This window comes from Protomyctophum parallelum (genome assembly GCF_964188405.1).
Source record: "Protomyctophum parallelum genome assembly, chromosome: 1".
NCBI classification, from domain to species: domain Eukaryota; kingdom Metazoa; phylum Chordata; class Actinopteri; order Myctophiformes; family Myctophidae; genus Protomyctophum; species Protomyctophum parallelum.
Genome location: NC_139697.1, coordinates 13,772,995 through 13,789,955, shown reverse-complemented (window position 1 = coordinate 13,789,955; position 16,961 = coordinate 13,772,995). Strand labels below are relative to the sequence as shown.

The 16,961-nt window shown below is 46.7% G+C and overlaps 1 protein-coding gene across 1 annotated transcript; it reads left to right on the top strand.

Annotated features, from left to right (window-relative positions):
* Positions 1-15,693: 15,693 nt before the first annotated feature.
* On the top strand, positions 15,694-16,731 carry LOC310859232 (kelch domain-containing protein 3-like; the record flags this gene model as incomplete). The annotated part of the gene is made up of 1 exon (XM_083765634.1): positions 15,694-16,731. One exon carries the CDS (start codon positions 15,694-15,696, stop codon positions 16,729-16,731), a length of 1,038 nt encoding a protein of 345 aa, XP_083621760.1.
* Positions 16,732-16,961: the final 230 nt, after the last annotated feature.

Below are 16,961 nucleotides of genomic sequence, written 5' to 3'. Positions count from 1 at the left end.
TCAGTGGGGATACAGTGGAGAGAAATGGCCCCTCATGGGCCTAGAGCAGGGGTGTCGAACTCAACTTGGGGCGAGGGCCGCATTGGTCAAAAGGTCACTTGATGGGGGCCACAACCAGTTGCGGACGCACGCTCGATGACTCAGTCAGTCACTGCTATAATATCTATCTATCTATCTATGCTCAGACCCAGCCAGCCAGCCAGCCAGCCACACACATAGTGCTCAGACCCAGCCAGCCAGCCAGCCACACACATAGTGCTCAGACCCAGCCAGCCACACACATAGTGCTCAGACCCAGCCAGCCACACACATAGTGCTCAGACCCAGCCAGCCAGCAAGCCACACACATAGTGCTCAGACCCAGCAAGCCACACACATAGTGCTCAGACCCAGCCAGCCACACACATAGCTCCGTAAGGGAGTGGTTGCACCACTCAAAACATCTTCAAAAAACTGAAGAGGCTACTGGAGATTGGAGAACCTGATTTGGACATGATCTGATGCAGGACAATATTATGTCACTATGACAGAAAGATAAGATGGGTCTGGCCACATTCATTCACCCCATAATCTCAGTGGAAATTGGGGAATATGTTGACAATAGTCGACAGCTCTGCCGATTAATAATCGATTAATTGAACCCACCCCCCATATTAATCAATATCACAACATGGAGGTCTTAGAACTACCACCACAGGGACAGACAAGCCCCAAGCTCTCAAGCTCTCAAGTGCCCCATAGTTTTAATGGGACATGTACTGTATGAGCCACCTATACACAATTCACATTCTGTTGAAGCTTTCAGGAGATTTATTTTGATACCATAACAATAAGGAATATATTCATTATTAGTGCCCCATAGCTTTAATGGGACATGTACTGTATGAGCCACCTCGGACATGCATAGAGGAGAAGACCATGAGGGTCTTCTTAACTTTGCTCTTCTGTACTCCAAGTCCCCAGGGAGAAATCCAGTGACACCTCACTCCCCATACTCCCCTGTACCCACCTGAGGGGAACCCTAGGCCCACTAAACTCTAGACCGGACCCCCCTTTACCTTCTCACCCAACCCCACCTATCATACTCCCCTCTGCACCCGGTAGAGACTTAGGTTCTGACTACTCTGCACTAAGAGTAAGTAGAGCGTCGCAGTCCCGCCCCCTCGAGAGAGACGGAGAAGAAATCACCGTTCATTTTGCTCATAGACTTTTCAAAAAGTATATTTATTTAAAGACGTTTACGCTGCGGACAAAGCCAACTCTTGTCGTGACAAATCATGATATTAAACACAATGTTTTGGGCCAAACAAAGAATTAGAAAGTAGAAAAGAACAGCAGATTACAACACTTGTTGTTTTTCTTCTTTGTAATTATTTGTTTGGTCCAAAATATTGTGTTTGTTGTCATGATTTGTCACGACAAGAGTTGGCTTTGTACGACGCTTATAATGTCTTTCAATAAATACGTTTCGAAATGTCTATGGGAAAAATGCATTGGGAATTATTTCCTGGGCCTGGCGTCGTCATGAAAGGGGGCGGGACTGCGACGCTCTATAATGCAAGAAATTAGTTTTGGGTGGGGTGTATAATGATGAATTATTTACAGTAGTTTGAGCCAAAGTTTATCCACCAAGCTATCCAAAACGTTTCAATATTGCAATCATGTAGGCTATTATTTATCAACTGACAATATTCTCTGCCACAACCTTCTGAATTACTGAAAATTGTGACTATTAGTTTTGTTGTGTTTTGAGGATATCTTGAAACCTTATTCCAAAAAATATATAAATATTCAGACATTTATTAAATATTTAGTTTAGTTAACTTGAAACTGGTGACTATTTCAGAGGGTTTTAACAGAGTCACAAACACAATATTGGATTTCACAATTATCTAATTGTATCTCTGCAATTTGAACAAGTTCAATGGACTCCTAGACCCCAAAAACATAGGGTTAGACACAAAAAGTACTTGTCTAGGATGAATAATGAAGGAGTTAGGCTATTTTAATGGTTTTTAGGCCATCTTGGACGCCATCTTGAAAATAACACCTTTCGGGTGATCAAACTTTGGTAAACTTTTAGTATGTTATTAGGGACACCTAATACTACAAAAAACTGTTGAGAAACCTTTTGTTGCAATTTTTTTAGGGTAAGGTGCTTTTTTTTCATAGATTTACTCGCCTAAATATGCAATCACCTGCACTAATGTGTTATTTAGGCTTTTTCCAGATGTGTCTTCATTAAACGTGTGTGTATGTGTATGTGTGTGTGTGTGTGTGTGTGTGTGTGTGTGTGTGTGTGTGTGTGTGTGTGTGTGTGTGTGTGTGTGTGTGTGTGTGTGTGTGTGTGTGTGTGCATGCATCTCAGCCAGAAAACCATCTAAAAACATGGACAAAAGTTTAAAACACAGACATGCATTTCATTTGAGCGTAGAGAAATAAATATGGAAAAACCACCACATAAAACAGATGTGCTTTTTTCATATTTATTTCACATAATGGTGTACGGAACAATTATTACCTGCCCTGTTTCCGCCATATGGGAGGCTGTCATTGATTATGTCACCTGACCTGATGAAGGCCCAAACCCGAAATGTTGTGGATGTCAGTGTTTTAAAATAAATGAAACACTGTGGAGCTGAGCCTGTGTGGACTTCCCTCTTTTTAACAAAACCTTGGTGTAGTCATATAGATTCTTGCTTTAGCCTCGGGTAAAGATGTAATTTAGATAGCATGTTAAGTAGACGTCAGGTTCATTTATTGACCTGGCATCCTATAGTTTGTATAGTTCTATGCCCACACGGAAAGAAAATATATGTACATATATTTTGTTTATATACAGTATGCCACATATATGTACCAACATATATGCACATATCTGAAATTGGAACCCTACATATATATATATGACACATCATATATGCACATGTATGTGTAGCATACAGTATATACACATGTATTGTCATGGTTGGCTCTTGGCCTAGACAAACATTGGAGGCAAGAGTCTTGGTAAAAGGGTAACAAATGTAATGTATTCAATTAGGCCTACAGACAATAACTAAATGGTAAAGGTGTAAGTGTGGATGTGTGAGACATTGTGGCGCGTGAGATGGAAATAATAACTCAAACATAATGAACAAAGGAAGGCATGGAGCAACAGGCAGGGGAGTTGAGGCCGGTCTGCCTCTGGAACTCTCAGCAAGACTGAGATGGGCAGGGCTATTTATAGCTGCTGGAGGTACCGGGCCCAGGTGCTTTCCAATCAGCCATTAGGCTGGATTGCCCCACCCATGCTCACCTAGGGTGGCTATAGGGCGTCTGTGGCTCAGGAGGTAGAGCAGGTCGTCCAATGATCCATGGGTCGGTGGTTCGAATCCTGGCTCCCGAAGTGTCCTTGGCCAAGACACTGAACCCCAAATTGCTCCTGATGTGCTGGTTGGTACCTTGCATGGCTTCCACCGCCATCGATGTATGAATGAATCCCAGCTCTTTCCTAAAACAGAGTACAAGTACTTTCAGAAGATCCTTACTGATGCTGGTAGGTATTTGGTATTACACTGTACATGGAAAGCAAAAACATACTTGTTGTGGGTATAACTGGACATGATGGGTTTCTGCTTATGCCATGACTTTGGCCTTGGCCACCACCAGATTCATCACTGGTTCACTGGTGATGTTTTTCTTTGTGCCACAGCCTGGCTTGTGCAGGAGGTGGCCTCTTCGTTCCCATGGCAAAGGGAGGGGTTGTTCTCTTTTCTTGCCCGGGAATAGTCAAGTGTAAACATCATGCCCAGAAGATGTGGACAATAACCTGGTGGTGACCAGATAAAAAAATAATAAGAGATTTGTCAACATTGATACATAAGTTGAATAGAGGAAGGGAGCACTGCCGTGGCCCTTTGTTTGTTGAATTGAATACTGTGCTCGTTGGCGAGGTTAAAAAAAAATAGTTAAAGAAGAGGATCCAAGGCACTCTGTTCCAGTGAGTTGAAAAAAGCCTTTATTGTAAGGGCCGATTCATACTCCTATATTAGAGCCGAATAAAAGTCGGTTCGGCGCTGTAGAGCCTACAATGTGACGTCATTTGAGGTTCAGGGGGGCGGGTACCGTCCTAAAGTCGGCTCTTCGGTGTTACTGAAAATTTCTGACGAGCCAAAATCATTTCGGCACTACAGCGCCGAAACAGTGGTAAAATAGGAGTATGAATCGGCCCTACCTAAGGGAGGTTCAACGCGTTTCGGCAATCAGCCTTCGTCAGGGTCTCATAGTGATACATTGATACATAAGTATTCCTTGGACATTTTGTAATGTCGATGTAGAAGGATAAGCCTTTTTAATCCATGTGGCTGTGTGGGGACATTCAGGTGTAGTGTCAACAGGCACGTGTACCTCGTCTGACTGATAATGTATGTTCCATCAACAAATACATTGTAACAATCACCAGTGAATATATGCAAGAATATACATGTACAGTATGAATAGCCTACAGTGAATCAACAGTGAATGACGGACGGTTTTGGATGTTATCAGACGATTGTTATAGTGACAGCTGGCCTACAAGTTCAACACTGGTTAAATGCATCATATTGTGATGTGCATGCGAACACGGACTCATTGATGACGCCACACAGGCGGGTGTGGTAAACTAATGACAGTGATTGCGGGCTGTAACACTTTTTGCGAAGGCGTTGTTGAGAGCTAACAGGCTGCTTTCATTCCTCCTACAGTAACTTAATCAACATAACGTTAATGTAGTTAACCAAGCGGACAGAGACCAAGGCGCGTGTATCTTGTCGCGGTGCAAAAACGCCTCAACGCTGAATTCGCATGTACAATTTTTTTTTTTATATATATAGAACTACAAGCTTCGTAAACTAGGACTTGTGTTGTTTTTGGCTAGCTAACGTTGAAGACCCCGCACAGACTGGTTCTCCTGCTTTGGATGTCGCGGCACTGCTGTTTGAACCGCTTTTCTTTTCTGGCTGATCACAGGATCGGACTGAAGGAACAGACCGGAGGAGAACAGAGCAGCTACCGCAGCGGTGGCTCCTCCGTGGTATTTGCAATAATTCACTGTAAAAATCTGTCTGCTGACAGCTTAATTCCAGACGATCCTGATTTACAGAAATATGCACAAATTTGGGCTCAGCTTAAGGTACAGAGAGGCAGGTTAGTGAGGATTCCTCCTGCCAATTCTGATGCGGCATCCAAAGTACAGGTGGTTTTACCTCGGTCAATGGTGCCTGAGGTCTTAGCACAGCTTCATAGTGTTTCCACTGGGGGCCATTTGGGGGTGCAAAAACTGCAGGGAAAGGTTAAAGACCGCTTTTACTGGCTGGGGTGGTTTATAGATGTAAAGACATGGGTTAAAGACTGTGTAGATTGTGCTTCTCGTAAGACACAGGGGAAAGCACGGTGTGCCCCTTTACAGCCATCCGTGTCATCGAGGCCGTTCGAGCGAGTAGCCCTTGACATTCTTGGTCCCCTTCCAGAGACCCCGGGGAAGAATAAGTATGTATTGGTTGTCGGCGACTATTTCTCAAAGTGGACAGAGGCTTTCCCACTGCCTAATCAAGAAGCCTGTACTGTCGCTAAAGTTTTGACGGAACAATGGGTGTGTCGGTTTGGCGCCCCTCGGAGTCTGCATTCAGATCAGGGACGCAATTTTGAATCAAACTTGTTCAAAGAACTGTGTAGGCTTTTGCATATGCATAAAACTCGCACTACACCTTATCACCCAGAGTCAGATGGGTTGATCGAGCGATTCAACCGTACCCTTTTAGATATGCTATCCCTCTTTGTGGAAGACAATCAGTCTAATTGGGACACACTGTTACCATATGTTATGTTGGCATATCGTAGCAGTGTGCATGCTAGCACCCTGTTTACTCCTTACAGGGTATTGTTTGGACAAGAAATGGTCTTGCCAGTAGATGTTATGCTAAACATAGACAACCAGGAGTCCTTTACCTCAGTGGACAATTATGTGGCTAGGCTGAGGGACACATTGTCTACTGTTGTAGAGGCCGTTAAGAAACATCAAGCAAGGGCCTCAGGACACCAGAAAGTGGCCTATGATTTCAAGGCGAAATTCCAATACTATTCTGAGGGAGAACTAGTTTGGATGAGGGATAAGGCTAAAAAGCGCGGGGTGAGTCCCAAACTACAGAGACGATATAAAGGACCCTATAGAGTAGTGGACAGGGTGACGGATGTCCTCTACAGGCTAGTGCCAGTGGAGGGAGGCTCAGAAACTGTTGTACATTTCAACCGCCTCAAACCCTGTACTTCTTCCTTGCCAGTGCCATCTGAGTCAACAGAGAATGAGACATCCATGGGAGATGGACAGAGGGTCTGCCCTACTCCGCCAGAACAGCGCCAGCAATCGGAGGTTCCAGGTTGTGCCAGTTGGGTCCAGCTTCGTCCGGCCCGCCGTGATGTCCCCGCGGAGGTGAGGACAGCGCCGGCAGGGCCGACCGAGGGTGGTCAGCGGCAACAGGGGACCCCGTCAGCAGGAGTGATGACACCGGTAGTGCAGCGGGACATGGAGACTGTCCCAGAGGTCACCGGAGAACAAGGAGGCCCACCAGTAGATTCAGCAGCATCTGAAGTAACCCTTCCATCGAACAGGCCTGTGGCTGTCCTGGGACAATCGGGCCACCAAGCTGCAACGACGTCGGAGGAATGTTCTGCACGCCAGCAGAGCTCACCAGCTGGGTCACAGAAGGGCAACGGGCCAGAAGGCCCCGCAGCAGCGGAATCGACCCAGCCCTTGGATCTGTCAGCGTCCCGTCCTGAGCGGTGGCAACAAGACTCCATAGGGGTGCCAACGCTAAGGGGAGGACGTCCACCTCGTCAGCGGAGACCGGCCGTCTGGTCACGAGACTACGATATGTCCTTATAGACTCGGGGACGAGTCCCTTTCTTCAAGAAGGGGAGAAGTGTGATGTGCATGCGAACACGGACTCATTGATGACGCCACACAGGCGGGTGTGGTAAACTAATGACACTGATTGCGGGCATTGAATCAGGTGGCGACGAGAGGACGCCAGTATAAAAGTGACACTTAGACGGCTGTGTGTTGTTGGAGCCCACGTCTAGTGAAGCGGCACTCTGGGTACGGGAGGGGCCGTTCGCAAGTGGTATAGTCTTGCCGACGGTGAAGACAGGTAGTGAGGGGGAGCTAGCTGTCATATCGTAGCAGGAGGGGAGACTACACCTGCGGTCTCCTGTAGTTTAGACAGAGGGGCTTTTAGAGAGTGTGCGCTCACTTTGCTCCTCCATACAATCTGCAACGGACTGAACGTTAACTTGTCCAAGTCACGACGTCCGACACGCATCTCCCCGGGGAGTTGGACGGCGTCACAAGCAAAGACCCCGGGGGAGGGTCCGCCACATGGCGAGTTAAGTACCCAGAGACATTGCATTGTGTATTGAGTATTGTAGGCTATGTGCATGATTATGTAAGAGACATTGTATTGTGAATACCCGGATTATTTAAGAGACATTGTATTTATACAGTTTATATAGCTACTTGGTTTTAATGGGGGATTAATGTGTTACTGTATTGATTCTTATATTTTGTATACTATTCCATGTATTCCATGTATATTCCAAGCATTATAATAAAGGTTGCTATTTGTACATTGTTGTCTGCGGTGCTTCCAGGGCTGACATTTACGCACTATAGAAAACCCACATCTATTACAATATTCTAGATCTAGTCTAAAGTTTCTCGTCATCAAATTTGAGGACGAGGTTGTGGGGCTTCTCATGTTTTGATTGGGAACGGTATGCATTCTAGTGCTGTGTTTGTGTTTATTAATTTTTTTATGTTTATATTGTGTATATATCCTTCAAAGGCATACTGCAGCCTCTTCTGCCTCGACCTTGAGGATATTAAGGAACTGTCATTCCAAAAACGTTCTGTAACACAGACAGGCAACGTTTTTAAATTCTCCGCCATTCTGATGGTGAGTGAGTGTGTCGGCAAGCAACTCTGCTGTTCTTGTCGTAGAGGCGTGGCCTAGGCCGCTATTGGTAAATGACAGCCCTATGATTGCTAATGTTCAAGCATTTGAGAGACGCTGAGCCTTGCAGTTGAAACGCGCCACCAGGGTGTCCCAAGGGTGACATCACCATTCCCGCTGGTGGCAATAAATTAATTTGGCACAATTGCTGTCCTAACATCACACACACACACACACACACACACACACACACACACACACACACACACACAATGAGGATTTCATTATGTCCTTTACTGCAGTGGGCAAATATGGACCCCTGTGACATCGTACGACATGTGACGTTCCCCCCGCAATCCAAATATGGACATGTAGCCTACACCAAGGCCAGACTAGTATAAAAGAAAAGCTATATTTAAAATCACAGATAAAAATCTGTTTAGATCATATCCTTGGATAGTGCATGCCCTTGTTTCCGCACACACACACACACACACACACACGCACACACACATGCACACACACACTCGAGTGTCGATCATATAGAGCTGTAGACCAGACTCCATTCCATCGTACAGAATGTTGCGCTGGACACATCATCAGGACGGAGAAGGGAAGGTGATCTGCGCCGTCGTCGCAGTGGAGGACCAAGTGTACTGCTTAGGAGGCCAGTCTGGCAGGTACCAGATGAACGTCCACGTCTTCAGCCTGGTGTCTTTGTCCTGGAGGATGTTACCTCAAGTGACCATCAAGAAGGGAGGAGAACGTCCCCTCGTGATTCCTGCCGCGGGTCGCGGATGCACGGCCGTGCTGATAGAACATGTGATCTACGTGTGGGGAGGACGCCAGCGCAGGCTTTACGCCTTCCACGTCGACACCCACAGTTGGTTAAGGAACGAGGTCTCCGGGACCATTCCTTCCTGGAGGTACCACCACGCCGCCTGCGTCTCGGGGAAGGTCATGTTTGTCCACGGGGGATGGACCCATGGAGCCGGATGGATTGATGACATGTACAAGTTGGACACCAGCTCAATGGTCTGGTCTTACATTAATACCAGTGGAATTCGCCCTTCGTTCATGTCTGTCCCTCCTCATGCGTGTCACTCAGTCACCATCATCGGGACAAAGATGTATGTATGTGGGAGCGATGATGAAGACAACGTCAAAGTGTTTGACACAGAGACCGACAGCTGGCTGGTCACGCCGAAGACGAAGGCGAAGAGTCGTCGGTGCAGTTACTGGCCTCGTCATTTTGCCTTTGCCCACAACGGAGAGCTGTACACGGTAAGTGAGCACCAGCCTCGGATTTATCTGAGGAAATTCTGCCCAGAGACCTTCTCCTGGATGAAGGCCAGCCTGGGAAAAGGCCTGTCCAATATGAGCTACTGTTGCATGGTTGGAGATCGTGTCGTATTCTTTGGAGGAGAAAACAACCCTGATGAACTGCACATATTGGACTTGAGTCCTAGTCTTAAGACTTTATGTAAACTAGCGGTTATTCAGTACAATCTGGAGCAGCTTGGACTCCCGCACAACATTAGGTGGGAACTGGCAGACATGATAACAAGCTCCAGCCCATGGAACAAAAGAATTCATTTGAGCGTAGAGAAATAAATATGGAAAAACCACCACATAAAACAGATGTGCTTTTTTCATATTTATTTCACATAATGGTGTACGGAACAATTATTACCTGCCCTGTTTCCGCCATATGGGAGGCTGTCATTGATTATGTCACCTGACCTGATGAAGGCCCAAACCCGAAATGTTGTGGATGTCAGTGTTTTAAAATAAATGAAACACTGTGGAGCTGAGCCTGTGTGGACTTCCCTCTTTTTAACAAAACCTTGGTGTAGTCATATAGATTCTTGCTTTAGCCTCGGGTAAAGATGTAATTTAGATAGCATGTTAAGTAGACGTCAGGTTCATTTATTGACCTGGCATCCTATAGTTTGTATAGTTCTATGCCCACACGGAAAGAAAATATATGTACATATATTTTGTTTATATACAGTATGCCACATATATGTACCAACATATATGCACATATCTGAAATTGGAACCCTACATATATATATATGACACATCATATATGCACATGTATGTGTAGCATACAGTATATACACATGTATTGTCATGGTTGGCTCTTGGCCTAGACAAACATTGGAGGCAAGAGTCTTGGTAAAAGGGTAACAAATGTAATGTATTCAATTAGGCCTACAGACAATAACTAAATGGTAAAGGTGTAAGTGTGGATGTGTGAGACATTGTGGCGCGTGAGATGGAAATAATAACTCAAACATAATGAACAAAGGAAGGCATGGAGCAACAGGCAGGGGAGTTGAGGCCGGTCTGCCTCTGGAACTCTCAGCAAGACTGAGATGGGCAGGGCTATTTATAGCTGCTGGAGGTACCGGGCCCAGGTGCTTTCCAATCAGCCATTAGGCTGGATTGCCCCACCCATGCTCACCTAGGGTGGCTATAGGGCGTCTGTGGCTCAGGAGGTAGAGCAGGTCGTCCAATGATCCATGGGTCGGTGGTTCGAATCCTGGCTCCCGAAGTGTCCTTGGCCAAGACACTGAACCCCAAATTGCTCCTGATGTGCTGGTTGGTACCTTGCATGGCTTCCACCGCCATCGATGTATGAATGAATCCCAGCTCTTTCCTAAAACAGAGTACAAGTACTTTCAGAAGATCCTTACTGATGCTGGTAGGTATTTGGTATTACACTGTACATGGAAAGCAAAAACATACTTGTTGTGGGTATAACTGGACATGATGGGTTTCTGCTTATGCCATGACTTTGGCCTTGGCCACCACCAGATTCATCACTGGTTCACTGGTGATGTTTTTCTTTGTGCCACAGCCTGGCTTGTGCAGGAGGTGGCCTCTTCGTTCCCATGGCAAAGGGAGGGGTTGTTCTCTTTTCTTGCCCGGGAATAGTCAAGTGTAAACATCATGCCCAGAAGATGTGGACAATAACCTGGTGGTGACCAGATAAAAAAATAATAAGAGATTTGTCAACATTGATACATAAGTTGAATAGAGGAAGGGAGCACTGCCGTGGCCCTTTGTTTGTTGAATTGAATACTGTGCTCGTTGGCGAGGTTAAAAAAAAATAGTTAAAGAAGAGGATCCAAGGCACTCTGTTCCAGTGAGTTGAAAAAAGCCTTTATTGTAAGGGCCGATTCATACTCCTATATTAGAGCCGAATAAAAGTCGGTTCGGCGCTGTAGAGCCTACAATGTGACGTCATTTGAGGTTCAGGGGGGCGGGTACCGTCCTAAAGTCGGCTCTTCGGTGTTACTGAAAATTTCTGACGAGCCAAAATCATTTCGGCACTACAGCGCCGAAACAGTGGTAAAATAGGAGTATGAATCGGCCCTACCTAAGGGAGGTTCAACGCGTTTCGGCAATCAGCCTTCGTCAGGGTCTCATAGTGATACATTGATACATAAGTATTCCTTGGACATTTTGTAATGTCGATGTAGAAGGATAAGCCTTTTTAATCCATGTGGCTGTGTGGGGACATTCAGGTGTAGTGTCAACAGGCACGTGTACCTCGTCTGACTGATAATGTATGTTCCATCAACAAATACATTGTAACAATCACCAGTGAATATATGCAAGAATATACATGTACAGTATGAATAGCCTACAGTGAATCAACAGTGAATGACGGACGGTTTTGGATGTTATCAGACGATTGTTATAGTGACAGCTGGCCTACAAGTTCAACACTGGTTAAATGCATCATATTGTGATGTGCATGCGAACACGGACTCATTGATGACGCCACACAGGCGGGTGTGGTAAACTAATGACAGTGATTGCGGGCTGTAACACTTTTTGCGAAGGCGTTGTTGAGAGCTAACAGGCTGCTTTCATTCCTCCTACAGTAACTTAATCAACATAACGTTAATGTAGTTAACCAAGCGGACAGAGACCAAGGCGCGTGTATCTTGTCGCGGTGCAAAAACGCCTCAACGCTGAATTCGCATGTACAATTTTTTTTTTTATATATATAGAACTACAAGCTTCGTAAACTAGGACTTGTGTTGTTTTTGGCTAGCTAACGTTGAAGACCCCGCACAGACTGGTTCTCCTGCTTTGGATGTCGCGGCACTGCTGTTTGAACCGCTTTTCTTTTCTGGCTGATCACAGGATCGGACTGAAGGAACAGACCGGAGGAGAACAGAGCAGCTACCGCAGCGGTGGCTCCTCCGTGGTATTTGCAATAATTCACTGTAAAAATCTGTCTGCTGACAGCTTAATTCCAGACGATCCTGATTTACAGAAATATGCACAAATTTGGGCTCAGCTTAAGGTACAGAGAGGCAGGTTAGTGAGGATTCCTCCTGCCAATTCTGATGCGGCATCCAAAGTACAGGTGGTTTTACCTCGGTCAATGGTGCCTGAGGTCTTAGCACAGCTTCATAGTGTTTCCACTGGGGGCCATTTGGGGGTGCAAAAACTGCAGGGAAAGGTTAAAGACCGCTTTTACTGGCTGGGGTGGTTTATAGATGTAAAGACATGGGTTAAAGACTGTGTAGATTGTGCTTCTCGTAAGACACAGGGGAAAGCACGGTGTGCCCCTTTACAGCCATCCGTGTCATCGAGGCCGTTCGAGCGAGTAGCCCTTGACATTCTTGGTCCCCTTCCAGAGACCCCGGGGAAGAATAAGTATGTATTGGTTGTCGGCGACTATTTCTCAAAGTGGACAGAGGCTTTCCCACTGCCTAATCAAGAAGCCTGTACTGTCGCTAAAGTTTTGACGGAACAATGGGTGTGTCGGTTTGGCGCCCCTCGGAGTCTGCATTCAGATCAGGGACGCAATTTTGAATCAAACTTGTTCAAAGAACTGTGTAGGCTTTTGCATATGCATAAAACTCGCACTACACCTTATCACCCAGAGTCAGATGGGTTGATCGAGCGATTCAACCGTACCCTTTTAGATATGCTATCCCTCTTTGTGGAAGACAATCAGTCTAATTGGGACACACTGTTACCATATGTTATGTTGGCATATCGTAGCAGTGTGCATGCTAGCACCCTGTTTACTCCTTACAGGGTATTGTTTGGACAAGAAATGGTCTTGCCAGTAGATGTTATGCTAAACATAGACAACCAGGAGTCCTTTACCTCAGTGGACAATTATGTGGCTAGGCTGAGGGACACATTGTCTACTGTTGTAGAGGCCGTTAAGAAACATCAAGCAAGGGCCTCAGGACACCAGAAAGTGGCCTATGATTTCAAGGCGAAATTCCAATACTATTCTGAGGGAGAACTAGTTTGGATGAGGGATAAGGCTAAAAAGCGCGGGGTGAGTCCCAAACTACAGAGACGATATAAAGGACCCTATAGAGTAGTGGACAGGGTGACGGATGTCCTCTACAGGCTAGTGCCAGTGGAGGGAGGCTCAGAAACTGTTGTACATTTCAACCGCCTCAAACCCTGTACTTCTTCCTTGCCAGTGCCATCTGAGTCAACAGAGAATGAGACATCCATGGGAGATGGACAGAGGGTCTGCCCTACTCCGCCAGAACAGCGCCAGCAATCGGAGGTTCCAGGTTGTGCCAGTTGGGTCCAGCTTCGTCCGGCCCGCCGTGATGTCCCCGCGGAGGTGAGGACAGCGCCGGCAGGGCCGACCGAGGGTGGTCAGCGGCAACAGGGGACCCCGTCAGCAGGAGTGATGACACCGGTAGTGCAGCGGGACATGGAGACTGTCCCAGAGGTCACCGGAGAACAAGGAGGCCCACCAGTAGATTCAGCAGCATCTGAAGTAACCCTTCCATCGAACAGGCCTGTGGCTGTCCTGGGACAATCGGGCCACCAAGCTGCAACGACGTCGGAGGAATGTTCTGCACGCCAGCAGAGCTCACCAGCTGGGTCACAGAAGGGCAACGGGCCAGAAGGCCCCGCAGCAGCGGAATCGACCCAGCCCTTGGATCTGTCAGCGTCCCGTCCTGAGCGGTGGCAACAAGACTCCATAGGGGTGCCAACGCTAAGGGGAGGACGTCCACCTCGTCAGCGGAGACCGGCCGTCTGGTCACGAGACTACGATATGTCCTTATAGACTCGGGGACGAGTCCCTTTCTTCAAGAAGGGGAGAAGTGTGATGTGCATGCGAACACGGACTCATTGATGACGCCACACAGGCGGGTGTGGTAAACTAATGACACTGATTGCGGGCATTGAATCAGGTGGCGACGAGAGGACGCCAGTATAAAAGTGACACTTAGACGGCTGTGTGTTGTTGGAGCCCACGTCTAGTGAAGCGGCACTCTGGGTACGGGAGGGGCCGTTCGCAAGTGGTATAGTCTTGCCGACGGTGAAGACAGGTAGTGAGGGGGAGCTAGCTGTCATATCGTAGCAGGAGGGGAGACTACACCTGCGGTCTCCTGTAGTTTAGACAGAGGGGCTTTTAGAGAGTGTGCGCTCACTTTGCTCCTCCATACAATCTGCAACGGACTGAACGTTAACTTGTCCAAGTCACGACGTCCGACACGCATCTCCCCGGGGAGTTGGACGGCGTCACAAGCAAAGACCCCGGGGGAGGGTCCGCCACATGGCGAGTTAAGTACCCAGAGACATTGCATTGTGTATTGAGTATTGTAGGCTATGTGCATGATTATGTAAGAGACATTGTATTGTGAATACCCGGATTATTTAAGAGACATTGTATTTATACAGTTTATATAGCTACTTGGTTTTAATGGGGGATTAATGTGTTACTGTATTGATTCTTATATTTTGTATACTATTCCATGTATTCCATGTATATTCCAAGCATTATAATAAAGGTTGCTATTTGTACATTGTTGTCTGCGGTGCTTCCAGGGCTGACATTTACGCACTATAGAAAACCCACATCTATTACAATATTCTAGATCTAGTCTAAAGTTTCTCGTCATCAAATTTGAGGACGAGGTTGTGGGGCTTCTCATGTTTTGATTGGGAACGGTATGCATTCTAGTGCTGTGTTTGTGTTTATTAATTTTTTTATGTTTATATTGTGTATATATCCTTCAAAGGCATACTGCAGCCTCTTCTGCCTCGACCTTGAGGATATTAAGGAACTGTCATTCCAAAAACGTTCTGTAACACAGACAGGCAACGTTTTTAAATTCTCCGCCATTCTGATGGTGAGTGAGTGTGTCGGCAAGCAACTCTGCTGTTCTTGTCGTAGAGGCGTGGCCTAGGCCGCTATTGGTAAATGACAGCCCTATGATTGCTAATGTTCAAGCATTTGAGAGACGCTGAGCCTTGCAGTTGAAACGCGCCACCAGGGTGTCCCAAGGGTGACATCACCATTCCCGCTGGTGGCAATAAATTAATTTGGCACAATTGCTGTCCTAACATCACACACACACACACACACACACACACACACACACACACACACACACACACACAATGAGGATTTCATTATGTCCTTTACTGCAGTGGGCAAATATGGACCCCTGTGACATCGTACGACATGTGACGTTCCCCCCGCAATCCAAATATGGACATGTAGCCTACACCAAGGCCAGACTAGTATAAAAGAAAAGCTATATTTAAAATCACAGATAAAAATCTGTTTAGATCATATCCTTGGATAGTGCATGCCCTTGTTTCCGCACACACACACACACACACACACACGCACACACACATGCACACACACACTCGAGTGTCGATCATATAGAGCTGTAGACCAGACTCCATTCCATCGTACAGAATGTTGCGCTGGACACATCATCAGGACGGAGAAGGGAAGGTGATCTGCGCCGTCGTCGCAGTGGAGGACCAAGTGTACTGCTTAGGAGGCCAGTCTGGCAGGTACCAGATGAACGTCCACGTCTTCAGCCTGGTGTCTTTGTCCTGGAGGATGTTACCTCAAGTGACCATCAAGAAGGGAGGAGAACGTCCCCTCGTGATTCCTGCCGCGGGTCGCGGATGCACGGCCGTGCTGATAGAACATGTGATCTACGTGTGGGGAGGACGCCAGCGCAGGCTTTACGCCTTCCACGTCGACACCCACAGTTGGTTAAGGAACGAGGTCTCCGGGACCATTCCTTCCTGGAGGTACCACCACGCCGCCTGCGTCTCGGGGAAGGTCATGTTTGTCCACGGGGGATGGACCCATGGAGCCGGATGGATTGATGACATGTACAAGTTGGACACCAGCTCAATGGTCTGGTCTTACATTAATACCAGTGGAATTCGCCCTTCGTTCATGTCTGTCCCTCCTCATGCGTGTCACTCAGTCACCATCATCGGGACAAAGATGTATGTATGTGGGAGCGATGATGAAGACAACGTCAAAGTGTTTGACACAGAGACCGACAGCTGGCTGGTCACGCCGAAGACGAAGGCGAAGAGTCGTCGGTGCAGTTACTGGCCTCGTCATTTTGCCTTTGCCCACAACGGAGAGCTGTACACGGTAAGTGAGCACCAGCCTCGGATTTATCTGAGGAAATTCTGCCCAGAGACCTTCTCCTGGATGAAGGCCAGCCTGGGAAAAGGCCTGTCCAATATGAGCTACTGTTGCATGGTTGGAGATCGTGTCGTATTCTTTGGAGGAGAAAACAACCCTGATGAACTGCACATATTGGACTTGAGTCCTAGTCTTAAGACTTTATGTAAACTAGCGGTTATTCAGTACAATCTGGAGCAGCTTGGACTCCCACACAACATTAGGTGGGAACTGGCAGACATGATAACAAGCTCCAGCCCATGGAACAAAAGAAAGAGACCAGAAGTGGGCGGAGCTTAGGGAATCGGCACCATATCACTTTTTGATTTAAATATATATTAACAGTTTGCAGAATTACAGTACATTTCAATCACAAACTCAATACAAAGACTGTGTAGTTGTTAGACTTATCTATGGGAGAATTGCGTTTTTGAATGATTTATTGAAAATTCTCTGTCGAAAGACGAAAGACCTTCAGAGAAAGCTTGACTTGTCTGCTTCCAGGAAAGAAATGAACTGAGTTGATACAA